A 15,610-nucleotide genomic window follows, 5' to 3' on the forward strand; every position below is an offset into this window, starting at 1 on the left:
AGGAAGGTTTCTGATTGATTATGGATCAGTGGAATGTCCCAAAAACAAAACCCCACCTAAACTTTTGAAATATTTAAATGTGTAAGTGGTATTGATGCTTGTTTTTGCTGAGAAAACTAGCATGATAGTTTTCTGGTCTTTCCTTGAAATTCTGAAAATATAACTTTATATCCTGTAAGTGAAACTAACCTGTTTTGAAGACGTGATTATAAAAGGACAGAGATTTGACTGTAATTCGTTTCAAATTGAAATTGTAGAGAACACTGTGTTACTTGAAGAAGTCAAGTTGTCAACATATTTGTGGGCAGGCAAGTCACATATACACCACAAAAAACACACAGGCTGAGGTTGGAAAGGACCTCTGAAGGTCATCTAGTCTGACCTGATCTAGTACCAGACCTGGATATGGATGGCCCTGACTGTGGTAGGGTGTTGGAACTTGGTGATCCTTGGGGTCCCTTCCAACCCAAGCCAATCTATGATTCTGTGATTCCATGATCTGCCTTTTTCCAGTAGAGTCAGCTAGAGCAGGTTGTGCAGGAACACATCCAGGTAGGTTTTGATTCTCTCTAGAGAAGAGGTCACCAAAATCTCTGGGCAGCTTGCTCCTATGCTATGTCACCCTCACAAGTAGAGAAGTTTTTCTTCACGTTTATTCCTTAGAACAATCATTGAGACCGTGGATTATCTAATAATTTTATGCCATCAGTGGTATATTGGAATATTTAGCTGGTTAAACTTTGTTTTTCTTACTTCTGAACTTCAACTCAGGTATATGCTTAATTGTTGGAACTTTGGCTGAGCATTCATATGCTTCATAAACATAGCTGTGAAAGACTAAGGAGGAAGAAGTATTTTATCCTGCTCAGTGGAATATTTGTAATGATAGGTTTTGTGCAAAGAAAATATTACTTGCTATGAAGAATCCTTGTCCACCTGGGAAATAACTTTTTGAAAGAAGATCAGTACTTGGTGTGGGTCCGTCCTTTGTTCTGCACCCTGAGTTTCGCTACTGCGCTTTGTAGAACAGCATTACTTTGCTCCTATGAATATATTTAATGAGATCTGTTAGGTTTCATGGTACTCCTCATCTGCACACTCACAAGACCAGGGAGGAAGATGGGTGAATTATACCCTTTCTAATTACTTCAAGGCCCATCATGGGACCACCAGCCTGTCAGAACCCATCTCCACAAGCCCAGATGATCAGTGGGACACAATATAGCGGGTGAGGAACAGCTATGTCTAGCCAGGGCTGTCCCTGGAAAGCCGTCAGCCTCTGCAACCAGGCATGACACCTATCACCATGAGGGAATGCTGGAGAGCACCTTTTGGGCAGGGAAGGGTGCCACACAGGGGTGTGGGACACATAAGACATAGGGAAAGAGAATTCTGAGGTTGCACTAGACTTGAAGAATGTTTTGGGGATGAGCCAAAGACAAGGAAAAGAAGGAATTTAAGTAATTTAAGGAGAAACAGTTGTGGGAAAACAGACAGATAAGAGGACAAAAGGTCATAGGATCCTAGAATGATTTGGTTTGGAAGGGACCTTTAAGATCATTTAGTTCCAAACCCTCTGCTATAGTCAGGACGAGTGTGGCCATAATAGAATCACAGAACCATTAAGGTCTGAAAAGACCTTTAAGATCATTCAGTCCCACCATTGACCTGCCCCAGTATTGCTCACTTAACCATGTCTCGAAGTACTACGTTTACCCTTTCCTTAAAATATCACCAGGGGAAGTGAGACCACCACTCCCTGGGTAACCTGTTGCAATGCCTAACCACTCTTTCTGAGAAAAAATGCTTCATAATATGTTTGCTTGTCTGTGTCCTATGCATGATCAACACAGTTGATCATTGAACAGTTGAACAGTTCATAAGTTCATAAGGTTGGAAAGGACCTATAAGATCATCTAGTCCAACCATCCTCCTATCACTATCTCTACCCAACTACTAAATTAAGTCCTTTAGCACCTCATCTAAACGCTTCTTGAACAGCGCTAGGGATGGTGCCTCAACCACCTCCCTAGTTGGTCTTTTAAAATTCCTTTATGACGTTTTCTGTGGCTGGGGGGTTCTCAGTTGTGTGTGTGTATATAAATATATGGGGGTTTTAGTGCCAGCAACTGCAGTCAGGCTTCACTTCACAGGGCATGTAAGGGGCTGCAACTGGAGAGGCAGTGTAAGTGGACCTAAGTGCTAGCAACTGGAGGCACTCCCTGGATCATAGGAACCTTTATGTGTCCATGGTGTGTCTGCAAGACAGTGATACTATGGTGGGGGTGGCTACCGAGGAAGTACCTGCATACCTTCATCCTGCTTTGGCAGAGTTTGTAGCAGAATTAGGTTGTTGATGCTATCTGTGGTTCTGAGCACTGTGTTTTGGTTGAACTGTCTATCACTGGTGATGTAGATACGTATATATGTGCTTTGTATGCATGTGCCTACTGGAAATACACACTGCACCTCACTATTGGTTGGACCTGGATACATTGTGTAGTGTTTCGTCTTCTGAGCTCTCAGATGCAGTGTGATTTTCCCCTAGCAGTCTCATTACGCTTTTCATCTTTACAGCATTTATCACTGGAGAAATCACAGAATATCTCAAGTTTGAAGGGTCACACAATGACAGTAAGTCCAACCCCTGTCTCCACACAGGACAACGCAAAAATCAGACTGGGTGTCTGTGAGCAGCATCCAGATGTTCCTTAAGCTGTGGCAGCTCAGGGCCGTGCCCACTGCCCTGGGCAGCCCATTCCATGCCCACTGCCCTCTGGTGCAGGCCCTTTCCCTGACCCCCAGCTGTGCCTCGCCTGACACAGCTCCATGCTATTCCTTCGGGCCCTGTTGCTGTCACAGAAAGCAGAGCTCAGCACTGACCTATGCTCTCTGCGAGGAGCTGCAGCTGCCATGAGGGCTCCCCTCAGCTCCTCTGCTCTGTGCTGAATGCACTGAGGGACTGCAGCATCTCATCATGCATCTTTCCCTCTAGACTCTTTACTGTCTTAATAGCATTTTTTTTAGACACTCTCTAATAGTTTTATATCCTTATCTGTCCTCACGCTTTAATCTTTTTAGAGAAGAAAAAAGCTATTGCAAAAAGTGAGTGAGAAGTCAAGTGGCTTTCCTTGAGAAAGTATTGTAATGGAGGAGTATTGAATCATGTAAATCTTTCTCTAGGGCCAATTACATATCAGTTTTTATAGTATGGTGGCAGCATACCAGTGAGCCAAATGCTCAGAAAAGTGAAGCGAGTAATGTCTTATTCTTGGAGGCCATTTTTATTTTTGAGATTTTAAGAAACATGCAGTTCAGTTTTTAATGGAACTCGGGACTGTTGGCCTGTTAGGTAGTTTATGTGTTACTCCAGCAAGTTGCTCAGCATAAACTGCATACTTCATTTGTGCTCAGTAGTTCTTGTTTTTGGAAAGCAACCTGTGCTCCCTGCCCTGTGTCATCATGGCAGTGACTCTTCCCCACTGCATGGCCTCGTCTAGCCCTGGGACATGGGGAGGGCACAGTGCAGTGCTCACTGCTTCTTGCACCCGTCACACTCACTCAGTCACACTGAAACCTATGTGTATTACATGTGACACGTGCTTGTGCCGTTTCTTGAGCTAATATTTCAGCCTGCTCAATGGCATCATGGAAGAAAACAGAACTCCAGAGAAGGAAAATCATGAATGAAGAAGGAGTCTTCAAAGAAAAATGGACAGATGAGTACTTCTTTGTCAAGACAAATAATACGGCATTATGCTTAATTTGCAAGGAAATTGTGTCAGTTTTCAAAGATTACAATTTAGGAAGACATCATATGCAGAAACACGCTTCCAAATGTAATGCTTATCAAGGAATACTTCATGAAAACAAAATAGCGGAACTGAGAAAAGTCTGTCATCTCAACAAAATCTTGTTAAAAAAAGATTAACATACTTGGTTACTAAGAACAAGATACGTGGTAACAAATCTAATTGCAAAAAAGAAAAAAAAAATGGAAGCCATTAACTGATGATTTTATTAAGCAATGTATGGAAAGCATGGCAGACATAATGTGTCCTGATAAAAACATAAAACAGACATATTTTTCTAGAATCAGTTTGTGTCACCAGACTGTAGCCAGGTGAACTGAAGAAATGGGAACATCTGTTGTAAGAAATTCAGGTAGTAAAGCTGCTAATTTCAAATATTTTGTTTTGGTGATACATGAAACTACTACAGATATGGCTCAGCTTGCTCTTTTCACAAGTGATATTGAAGAAATGGCTTCTTTGGTGCTGTTAAAGGACGCAATAAAGAGCTTGATTTGTATGAAGCAGTTAAAAAAACACGTTAAAGAATTTTCTTCAACCTTCATCAACATATCTGGTATAGCTACTGGTGGTGCCTCAGTGATGGTTGTGGGAAAAGAGGGACTTATAAAATAAATAGAAGAAGATGCAATTGCCGCTGGTAACTTATATTTGATGGAATACCACTCCATCATACATCATGAAAATTTATGTGCAAAAGCCTTAAAAATTGATTATGTCATGCAGATCATCATCAAAGCTGAGAATTTCATAAAATCCGATAAGTTGAATCATCACCAATTCCAGGAGTTCCTTATAAGTATGGATGTTTTTTATGCAGACACCCATTTATTTTTCTGCAGGAAGTTGTCTACATTAGGATAAAATATGGAGGAAAAAAAAAAAGATTTGCAAGTTGAAACTAAGTCATTTTTGGAATCAAAAAGGAAACTTGTGTCAGAATATTAACACTAAAAATGGCTCATAGGTTTAGCATTTTTGGTGGATTTGCCTGCTCGTTTAAATGTGCTAAACACACATCTACAAGGTGAAATTAACTTGTGCTATTTTTCAAACCATAACTGTATTTGAAATAAAATTTAATTTATGACAAGCTCAACTTAAGGCGGATAATTTCATACATGTGTTAGCTAAACACAGTCCTATGACCAGCAAAAAAATATGCAGCCCTGCTTTCTATTTTCATAAAGGAATTTGATTTCAAGGTTTCCAAAAAGACTTAAAACATTTTCGGTATATTTGTGACTCCATTTTCAGTTGATATAAATACACTGAATTTTCAAATTGAAGGTGTAGATTTGCAATCAGACATTCAACTGAAAGAAAAATTTGGTCTTGTCTCTTTACTAGACCTTCATAAGGCCTATCTTAGCAGAGAAAAATATCCGTCTCTTAGTAGTCATGCCTTATTAATGTCATCACTTTTTGGCATTCTTTGTGTTTGTGAACAACTGTTGTCAAAGATGAAGCATGGTAAGAGCAGCATTTCATTAAAAATCTCTGGTGAATGCCTTAAGAGCTCACTAAGAACCGTGGCTACTTCCACTGGTAGTAGTTTTATGTTTTTGTTGCTGTTTTTAACATTTTAATTATATATAACTTTCTTATATACATTAGCTATAAATTTATAAATTTTATATGTGACCCAAGACAATTCCTGTCAATTCCTGTTTGCTCAGTGCAGACCAGGCAAGCCAAAAGTTTGGGCACGCATGTTTTAGATCCGCAATGTTGGAAGTTAGCACCTAAACCTGCTCTATGAAGTTAGGCTACTAGTGCCATCTGCTGGTGCTGATACATGTCTAGAAATAGGAAAAACGATTGATCTCCTTGCCAGGAGATGTTAGGAATTTCTGGCATTATATTAAAAAGAACACTTGTACACATTGTCTACTTAAACATATACAGATGAAGTAATAAAAAGGCTTCTTATCAGCTGTTTATCATAAGCTGGCCTGCTAAAGTGAATATAAGCACTGGGCCATATTTCATCCTGCTCAACAAAAATATTTGTTTTGGCTCGGTTCTTTTATTCAGTAGTGCTTGGCAAAAACAACACAAAGATTTTTGTTTAAGTTCTCAATATTTTACAAGTCAATTTGGAATATTTTTTTCTGTTTCCACATTTTGCTAAACCCAGAACCTTCTCACTTCCAGTATGTTTGAAATTACTGTTCTTAAGTGGCTGATAAACTGTTTCACACTGAATACTCAAGAGTAATAGAACCTGAAAACAGCAGAAGCAAATGACTGACATCTGAAGCCAAAAGATCCACAAATATTCTTTTTATTTTGTCCTTCTGTTCCTTGAAGAAAGGTGTTGTGCACCTGAAGTTGTTTACCTGAGACAGTAACTCTCCTATTCTATCAGAGCACTGGATAGGCTTTTACAGCAGCTCTTTGATCACGCCTGTTCTCCTGCAATAAGCATCCAACTCATAAAATATCTTGACCTGAGATTAAAACATTTGCAAAAGTGAAATATAATTTATATTAAACTTGTGGGGATTTTTTTTGGTGTTTTTACTTATTTGTTTGTTTGTTTAATAAATTTATGTAATACTCTTAGCCATATTGTTTTTTGTGTACTGTTTCATCTACATGCAGTTACTAACAAATGTACTGCAGGCTTAAATCCTGGTTTGAAAAAAATATTTTTTTTTGGGTCTGCATGAAGTTCCTTCATTTTAATATTTTGTTCTTAGAACTGTGACTTTAACGCCACAGACCTTGTGAATTGAGGTATACCTGCTATTGTTTTCTTTCTGCTTCCAGTGCTGTATAACCTTAATGCCTTTCAGTAATTATTCTGCAAAATTAGTAGCATCTGGCTATATGGCACATATGGCTGTTTATGTGGCACATATGGCTGCTTTTCCTCAGGCTCTCTCCACTGTGAGCACTGTTTTTTCTGCTTTTAATGAAGTAACATTATGCTATATTTCTGCAGAAGAAAAAGATGCTCATCCTTTAACATTGAATGTTGTAATGATTTGTGAACCCTTCAGGCATTCTCTTCATTTCTGAATTTTTACCTGGTCAGGGCAACTACATGTTTTGCCTTACAGTGTTGAGTGGTACAAGTGAGAATTACAGTTAGATAATCTCTCAAGTTATCAACAACAATAGTAGCAGTTTGAAGAAACCTTTAAGTAAAATCATTCTGGAATCATAGTGCTCTGTTCTAATGTGTTAGTATTCAGGATCTGCAGATTAGTCTGTTTTCGCAGTTCTCAGTGAGTGTCTCTAAATGCATGGATTTTCTCTATATTGAGCATTTGTAGTGCATCACTCTCATTGTGCAGCCAGAGCAGGAAGCATATGGTGGAGTTTTAGGACAAACAACTGTTGGCACTTTTCTTACCACTTAAATGCCACTTTCTCCTTCCAGCTCAAGTATGTCCTCTGCCCGCAGCAGTGAAGGAAGATGCATGGCAGTTTCTTTGGAAGACCATGTTGCTTATAGGTTTATGTTGTGGTATGCTCTTAGACTGGTAGATAACTCCATTTTTCTTCCTGTCCGTATATGAGGCATCTTACTTCCTCTGTGACGATCTTTTCTTGGGTTCCAGTGAAAGTGCATCTGATGCAGCCTTGCATTGTTTTCTGTGAATGCAGTAAAAGCACCTCATGGTACAGTTGTGAAGAGTTATTTGTTTTGCATTGATGTTTGTGCCTAATATTATCGTAAATGTTTTGTGTCATGGTATTTGTAATTCCTTTAGCAATGTCACACTAAAATCAGCAACTGCAGGCTGTGCTTTGATTTGTGGAACAGGAGAATGGAAGCAGTAGTACTCATTACCTGTCTCTTAACATCTGAATTTTCCCTGTGTGAATCACTTCATAAGAAAAACTGCCTTCTTTTCTCATACTGTGATATATGTATGAGATTATCCTCTCTCTGGAAGATACATCTTTTTTGCTAGATATTTTCCAAAATAATATCATAGAGATTCTGGAAATACCATGCATTTCCTCTACGTTATTTTTAGATATTACAGATTACTTGTAAGTGTGACTTGAAAGCTGACAATAATTCTTACTTGGTTGTGGGTCAGCAATCCAAAATCTTTTATTTATTCATTTATTTTATTTTATTTTGTCTTCTTTTTTTTCAAACTGACCACTGTCTGAGTAAGCCATGGGTTGTGGATCAAGGATCTTGTTTGTTTTTTCTTCTGTCATTTATGAAGATAATGTTTTTCTCTAGATTGTGCATTCACTTGGCGATAGAACTAGCTGGATTTTTGAGTTTCCCATGGTAACTGTGTCCTTTCATAGGAGACTGACATCTTTTTCTTTTGAAGTTCCCTTTCCATCTTTCTGACAGACTTTTCCTGCTTTCTTAATCAGATATGAATCACATGCCCCCCACCCTGCTGTTATATTAATATAGGAACTTCTAGTTGAATTTGGTGAGCTAAGTATTTCTACATGGCAGCTGGATTTTGAGGAATTTTGGATGTTAACTTTCAGACTATTTTTCTGTCTTTTCAGGTCTCTGGATGGCAAACTCTGAAAAGAAATGCTGGTTTGAGAGGTATGCCTCATGTAGGCCCAAATATTCCTGACTAGATATGTATTAATGTTAAGGCCAAACTTCTGAGGAGTTTCTTTGCTTAACCTCTCTTTGAACTTGCATTAATATTAGTTTTCAGTGCTGAAATCTGTCTGAAAGCTAAAAGCGCGTACAGGGGCATTTGGCCACATCTTGTTGCTGACATGTTTTTACTGGAGAGATCTGTAATACTCTTCCTGATCATCTTAATATAAATCTGCCTTAGTTGGTGAAATGTGATGTGTCTAAAACCAGTTGACTGACACATGTATATTCACTGCCAGCATCTCTTGGTTGTGTTTATTTTTGTTTGTTTATATACATTAATTAGGAATATAGTGCAGATGTCTTTGTATTTGTCTTTGTTTCCCCTTGGCATGACGTAGTATTTACCAGACAGTCAGAGGCTGATGGTGATCTGACAGTTCGGTATCAAATAATGTTAATTGGGACTAAGAGGAAGAAATACAAATTTTGGTTCAAGTGATCTTTCTGGCATGTTGGCAGGATGTTTGGAACTTTTTGCTTGCATGGAGTCTATGTTCCAGAGCTTAGAGACTGCCTCTTCTTTTCTCCCTGCTGTAGACAGGCTGTTTCTGAACAATTCATTAATAATTCATTGTTGTACAGTTGTTAGGAAAGCAATCTCTTCAGAATTGATTTGGATAGCTCTTAGATCCATTTCAGGATTCATCAGTGGCATATTTTAGGAAAGCAGATTTTGTTAGTTTGTCACAGAAGAATTTCATCTAGCCCAGTCTTTTCAGGACCCTCACTCTTTTCTTCTCTTCAGTTTTTTCTTTTCTTTTCTTTTCTTTTTTCTTTCCTTTTCTTTTCTTTTTTCTTTTCTTTTCTTTTCTTTTCTTTTCTTTTCTTTTCTTTTCTTTTCTTTTCTTTTCTTTTCTTTTCTTTTCTTTTCTTTTCTTTTCTTTTCTTTTCTTTTCTTTTCTTTTCTTTTCTTTTCTTTTCTTTTCTTTTCTTTTCTTTTCTTTTCTTTTCTTTTCTTCTTTTCTATTTTTTTCTTTTTTTTCTTTTTTCTTTTCTTTTCTTCTTTTCTTTTTTTCTTTTCTTTTTTATTTCTTTTCTCCTGTTTCAGCTAGAACAGAGTTGAGTTTCATCATAGTGTATACCATGATGCTGTGTTCTGACTTTAGAAGAAAAGCAGTGTTGATAACACCATGATGGTTCAGGTGCTGCTGAACAATGCTGCACAGAGCCAAGAACATCTCACTATTTCAACTTCTTGTACCGTCCTGCCAGGGAGGCTGCTGGGGAGTGCACAGGGAGCTGCGAAGGGATATTATCAGGACAGCTGACCTGAACTGGACGAAGGGATGTTCCGTACCATATGATATAATGTGAAAAAAATAATAACCTGAGGGGAGTTGACCCAGGGAGCAGCCTCTGTTTAGGGACTGGATGGGGAACAGTTGGTTGGTGGTGAGCAATTGCTTGTACATCAGTTGGTTTTGTATATATGTATAATTATGCATACACATAATTATAATTACTGCTGTTTGTCTCTTCCTTTTCTGTCCTAATAAATAGTTTTTATCTCATCCCCTGTGTTCTGCTTCTTTTTCACTCTAGTGAGTGAAGGCTTTGTGGTGTTTAGCTGCCTGCTTGGTTAAACCACACTTTAAAACAAGGCTTCTTTCAATAATTGATTCAGGTCTCTAAAACTCCAAAATGTGTCCTAATTCTTTAAAACAGTACACTTCCAGTTAGTTCTGTCCTGACTCAAAAATAGTTCCTGGTGCAAAGTACTAAATATTTTGATTAACAGTGGCTCTTCATATATTGTCTGAGATACTGGTGTTGCTGCTTTTATATGCTATGCTTACAAAGGTCCTATTTTTTTATTTTCATTTATTTATATATTTATTTATTGCTTAGAGTGAGGGAAAATGGTGTTGCTATTTCCATATGCTTACAGACAGTAATCAAGAAAATGGGGCCACTCTGTTATCAGCGGTGCACGCTGTTGGAATGAGAGGCATTGCACATGGACTACAGCACAGCACCATTCAGCACCATGAAATAATTGGAGCACTTTTCTTTTCCAGTGAGGATGGTCAGAACCTGAAACAGATTGCCTTGAGAGACTGTGGAGTATCCGTTCTTAGATATGTTGAGTTCAGCAGGACTGTGCCCGAGAGTACTACAATTAAGCGTGTCACTTTTGAGTGCAAAGTGGGATTAGAGCTTTTGGGAAGTTACTTCCAACCTACACGATGCTGTAAATCTTTCTTGCTGGCTGAGTGATCATTTCTCTGTGTTTTACGTTTTCTCTAAAAGCAGATGAGATTCAGATGGATTATTAGAAAGCATCTGTTGTTCACAATGTTTTGTGGTTGTAGGACTGATAACTGTGACTTCCTTCTGTTCTACCAACAAGGGTTTGAGGGAGCAGGACTGTAATTTGATTCTAATGTTCACTTGCATGCTAGTTCAGGAGTGAGAAACTTTAATTTTGGATCAAATTTCACTGTTCAGTCTAGACAATAAGAGACTCAGAAAGTTATCTACACTCCTTTCAGTTTGAGATTACTTGCTCTAGTATGTTACAATTTAAGAAGATAACTGTGTAGGAGAACAAACAAAGCACTATGTTGTACAGATTTGCCTTTGTTCAGCTTTGACTTCCCTAAAAACAAATGTCAGTAAGAAATTTGTCTGCAGAAATTTTTACAGGAAACTAATATTTGCAATGTTAAACTGTGGAAAAAATGGTGTTAGGTTCTGAAAATTATGTTTAAAAATTCAGATTCTGGTCTACTCTCTTCCTTCCTGTCCCCTTTCCCCTTTCCTGTCCTGTAAAATTGACTTTATTACAATTTACTAGCATTTTAACCTTTTCTATGTATGGCTCATTCATTGTTCTCTTCATATTATGTCCCATCTCAACTGATTTCCATTCCCTGCAGGTCATGTCATGTGATTCCTGTAATAACATTGCTTGTCTCTACTGTAGTGGCAGAAAAGATTGTGTCAAGCTTTCCCTAGAAAATAATTTTTTTGCTTCAGTTTTTACTGTAACATCTTTGACTTTTCTGCCTCTAAAGGTTGGATTCAATCTGTGGTAGACCTTATCACTTCTTTCTGAATTCCTGTCTAGACAGTAGGGTCATATTATTAATGCCTCTCTAAGGGTCCTTGTAGCTTAACTTCTCTTTTATGCTTCATGAATTAAATTTTACAAAGTGCTCTTTACATGAATAGTAGTTTAAACGTATCTCCTGAACTCCTTGTAACAATGATAACCTGTCAGCTCATGGTGACAATAAAATTCTCTTGTTATTCTTCCCAGTGCATTTTCAAAAATAATATATATTTTTATATGGTTATATGCATACGTAAATAGATAAAGATATATGTGTATGTTTATATATTTAAAGGTAAAAATGTGCTTCTTCAGTCATAGCTTCTGTGAACCATTTTCTCAGAGTAACTGAGGTTGCTGCTAAAGAAGTTAATGAGCTGTTAATTTTTTATTTTTGCCTTTTTAATGGTGGTTATGCTATCTATTGTTCTGAAGAGCTAAAAGCTTTCTAGTTCATGTTTTTTAAGTACAACAAACTGCAGTTCTGCCAGTGAGGCAATTTTAGTTTGAAACATATTCTTGTACTAACCCCCATTTAAATAAAATGAAATTCTGGATTTACATTTCAGTTTTTACTGAGATGATTTCAAAAATATGTTTAGATATAATGAGTAGAGGCAGGTCTTAAGTTTATTTGAACATACTATGCCATATCAGATCAAGTTCTTTTGAATTCTCAGTTTTAAAAATCTAATTGTTCTGAAGATTTTCTCTACCTTTTTTTCTTCTTTTTTTTTTTTTTTTGGTGAAATTTTTCTGATGACTACTAATTGCTTAGATCAGCAGGATGATAGTATTTCACCTTAAATCCAAGTCCTGCAGGCAGTGAGGTCTTATTAACAGTGTGGTAGAAAAACTATTTTCTTCTATGTGAAACTTCAACTTGAAATAATGTGAAACCACGAGCATTAATACCTTTTATTTCTGTGAAGATTTTTCTAAAAGTTAGTGTTATCATTCTGTGTTTGTATGGATGTGCATGTGTGTACACATATGCAGTGTATGAGAGTTGTGTAAACATATCTTTAAGGTGAATTGTAGTTAGTAATTTATCACCAAATCACTTCATCACTACAGCTGTGTTTCTGTATGGTTTCTTTTCTGCAGACACCAAAGATGCTAACAAGAAAGATTAAGCTCTGGGACATTAATGCCCATATAACCTGTCGTCTGTGCAATGGATACCTGATTGATGCTACCACTGTAACAGAATGCTTACATACATGTAAGTAGGATTATAATTATATTCTAGAGATTTTATTTTATTTTTTAAGCTGAATTTCAAAAGTCTGTTGTGCAGCAGCCAGAACAGTACATGCTTTTCTAGACTGTTTTTTTTCTTAACAAAATGTTTTTTTTACAAAGTGAGTGAAGATGCTAAAACTGTAATGCACAAACTTGAAGTCATATAGAAGTAGTGATGTATGTATTAAAAAATGCAGCCTATTTTCATGCTGAAATAATGTGGTATGCATAGTTCTCTCATCATGACAATTGATGCAGCACATGTTCTCTACCTGTAGTCTCCTAGATATCTCTTGCTCTCCTGTCCCTGTGAAGAGAGCAGACATGTTTGATGAAGAATAAGTATATTACATTGTACTCTAGAAATAGGTTTTTGTTCTGGAACATTTTAAGGAGATTGTTATATTGCATTGTGAATTTGTAGTTTCACATTAGTGAATTAGGGCTAAGAATGTCACAAAACCTTAGATTTAAAACGAGCAAACAAAACCACAACAAAAACAAAACAAAACAAAACAAAAAACAACAAACAAAACAAAGAGTTTATCTTGAAGTTATAAATTCATTTCAGTATCTTTACTGTTGACATAATTGAATATAAGAGTGATGAGGTTTGAAAACTGGTGATGAATAAAGGTCCAGAAGGACTCAACAGAAATTATTCCTTCTGTGGAGGAATTGAGTCCAAAATGGCGATGCCAGAACTGTTGCTTGTCTTGAATTAGTTCAGATTCAGAGTTTCCTTTCTAAGGGTGGGTATCATCTGAGGAATTAACTTTCCTGTCAAAGGAATTATGGTAGTAGTATTAAATATCCTTTGTAGCTGCCACAGAGATGTCTTTATATTACAAGGTTTTAGAAAAAGTATCTTTTAAGCTGTGTCTTCAGAATCCCTTCAGTTTACCAACACATTTATGTAAGCTGAGCCCTTCTCTTTGTCTGATTTTATCTGCTATGAGCTTAGAACATCATTAGTTTTCTTCATGTAGACCTGTATTAATCTATTCAGTATTACATGCCATGCATCTTGAGAAACCTCATGCATTTTGAAGTTCATGTGTCATAGTATGTTATTCTGATAAAACTAGTATGTTGTTTGAATAGCTTCATGATCCTAAGCTTTCTTGGAAATGAATTAATTATTTAATTGCAGTGGCTTCATCCCCACGGAAAGTTTTTGTTTAACTCCTTTTTATTTACCACCTAAAATCTGCTAGTAAGGTTAATCTTAGAATATTTATAACTTGGCTAAGCTTACATTTTCCATTGTATTTCATTTCGAAGTTATGTTATGTTTTTCAGTTCCTAATAAGTTTATTGTTCTTGTCACTCTTCCATGCTGTTCTGTTTCTTCTCATGTCCCTTCTGCTAGTGCTTCACATCATAATTTCCATAGTGTACTTTCTGCAGTGTAGGGAGACTTATTTGATCCTTAAGCTTGACTGACTTATTCTTAATTTTTTTCTCAACTACTACTGTTAACAAGATTACAAATAAAAACAGTATTATGATAAGTCTTGTGGTTGACTTAGAGCTAGAGAATCCTTTTTTGTTCTATTACAACTTTCTCTCTGTTAACATAGGAAGTTCTACTCAAATGTGTGTGGGAACTCCTTCACAGTGCAGTGATGGAGCACTGGCACAGACTGCACAGAGAGGTGGTGCAGTCACCTTCTCTGGAGATGTTCAAGAACCACTTGGTGCAACTGGGCTAGGGAGCTCCTTTGGCAGGGGAGTTGGACTTGATGACCTCTGGAGGTCCCTTCCAACCCCTACAATTCTATGATTCTGTGACATAGTCTATGCCACTTCTCATGTTCATTTACGAAGTAAGTCTTTATTAAGTACTAAATACTTTCTTCGTAAGTCAGGGAATACCTCTTGCTATGTTCTACTGCTTTTATTTTTCTTCTTCTTTCACCTGTTCTATGGTTTGCACTGCCCTTGTTTTGTCTGTTTATATTTTTCAGAATACTAACTCCAAGTGTATCCAGTAGCATTTGAATTTTTTTTTTTGACAGATGGTACAAATTTGTATTAAAAACAAACAGAAAAAAACAATTTTCTAAAAGTTGGCATTATCTGTGTTGTGTATGCTAATACTAATGATGCATACTCCTGAGAAGGCATCCTTGTAGAATCTACCCTGAAAGTGTCTTGCCTGTTGAGATAATGAATTCTCTGCTGAGTTGTAATTTTCTTTCTGCTTCTACTCATAACTACACAGTTATCTCATTTTTCTTCATATTCTTACCATCATAGACTCTTCAGCAGTAAAGACAATACTTGAAACCTGTGGTGAGAGTCTTTGAGGGAAAACACATTTTTTCACTTCCTTTTATCCTTCATTTTTCTGTACTAATCTCTAGCTTGTTGGTGACAGTCAAACCTCTAACTCAGTAAATACTACATTTATTAGTAGAAACTCATTATTAAATCTTTGCTAGTGTATATCTGTCTCTTGGTTAGAGTTCTAGGTTGTCTGATATATGTAGGTCTTCATAAAGTTTACATTTTCAATTTGATGCTCATTGGTATTTATGCGTGAAGGGTATTCCAAAATGAGAAACAAAAGCTATTATTCTGTGAGTTCGTGAGGATGGTGAGCAGAACCTGTTTGTTGGACTAGATGTAGAATAGGAATTGTTATGGGGAGAGAAGCTGCACAAATAAATGGATAAACAATGTCCCTGTTCCTTTTCTAGTGTATGTTCTCGGATACGCTTAAGTGCACTATAAAGGCAAGCAGAAAATATACAGCTCAGTTTAGGGCTCCAACCAGTGTCCAACTGTCTGGATAAATCCCAACTTAACCTTGAGAAGAAAAGAAAATAAAACAAACAAACAAAAAACACTCTAGAAGACTGCAGAACTCTTAATAACCTATCT

At 37.0% G+C, this 15,610-nt stretch overlaps 1 protein-coding gene across 4 annotated transcripts in view; it reads left to right on the plus strand.

Moving 5' to 3' along the window:
• The window catches only part of PCGF3 (polycomb group ring finger 3), a 45,048-nt gene that overhangs the window by 17,743 nt on the left and 11,695 nt on the right, over positions 1-15,610 (plus strand). For 2 of the 4 annotated variants that reach the window (XM_065744251.1, XM_065744255.1), the window contains exons 1-2: positions 8,250-8,355; positions 12,584-12,701. In XM_065744251.1, coding sequence (XP_065600323.1) covers positions 12,593-12,701 — 109 coding nt within the window. In that variant the 5' untranslated portion in view covers positions 8,250-8,355; positions 12,584-12,592. Of the gene's footprint in view, positions 1-8,249; positions 8,356-12,583; positions 12,702-15,610 lie in introns of those variants that run through there. The other 2 variants (XM_065744253.1, XM_065744254.1) reach the window with 2 other exon arrangements.

Source organism: Cyrtonyx montezumae, unplaced genomic scaffold (genome assembly GCF_038088225.1).
Source record: "Cyrtonyx montezumae isolate F1298 unplaced genomic scaffold, pur_monq_1.0 scaffold_30, whole genome shotgun sequence".
Taxonomy (NCBI): domain Eukaryota; kingdom Metazoa; phylum Chordata; class Aves; order Galliformes; family Odontophoridae; genus Cyrtonyx; species Cyrtonyx montezumae.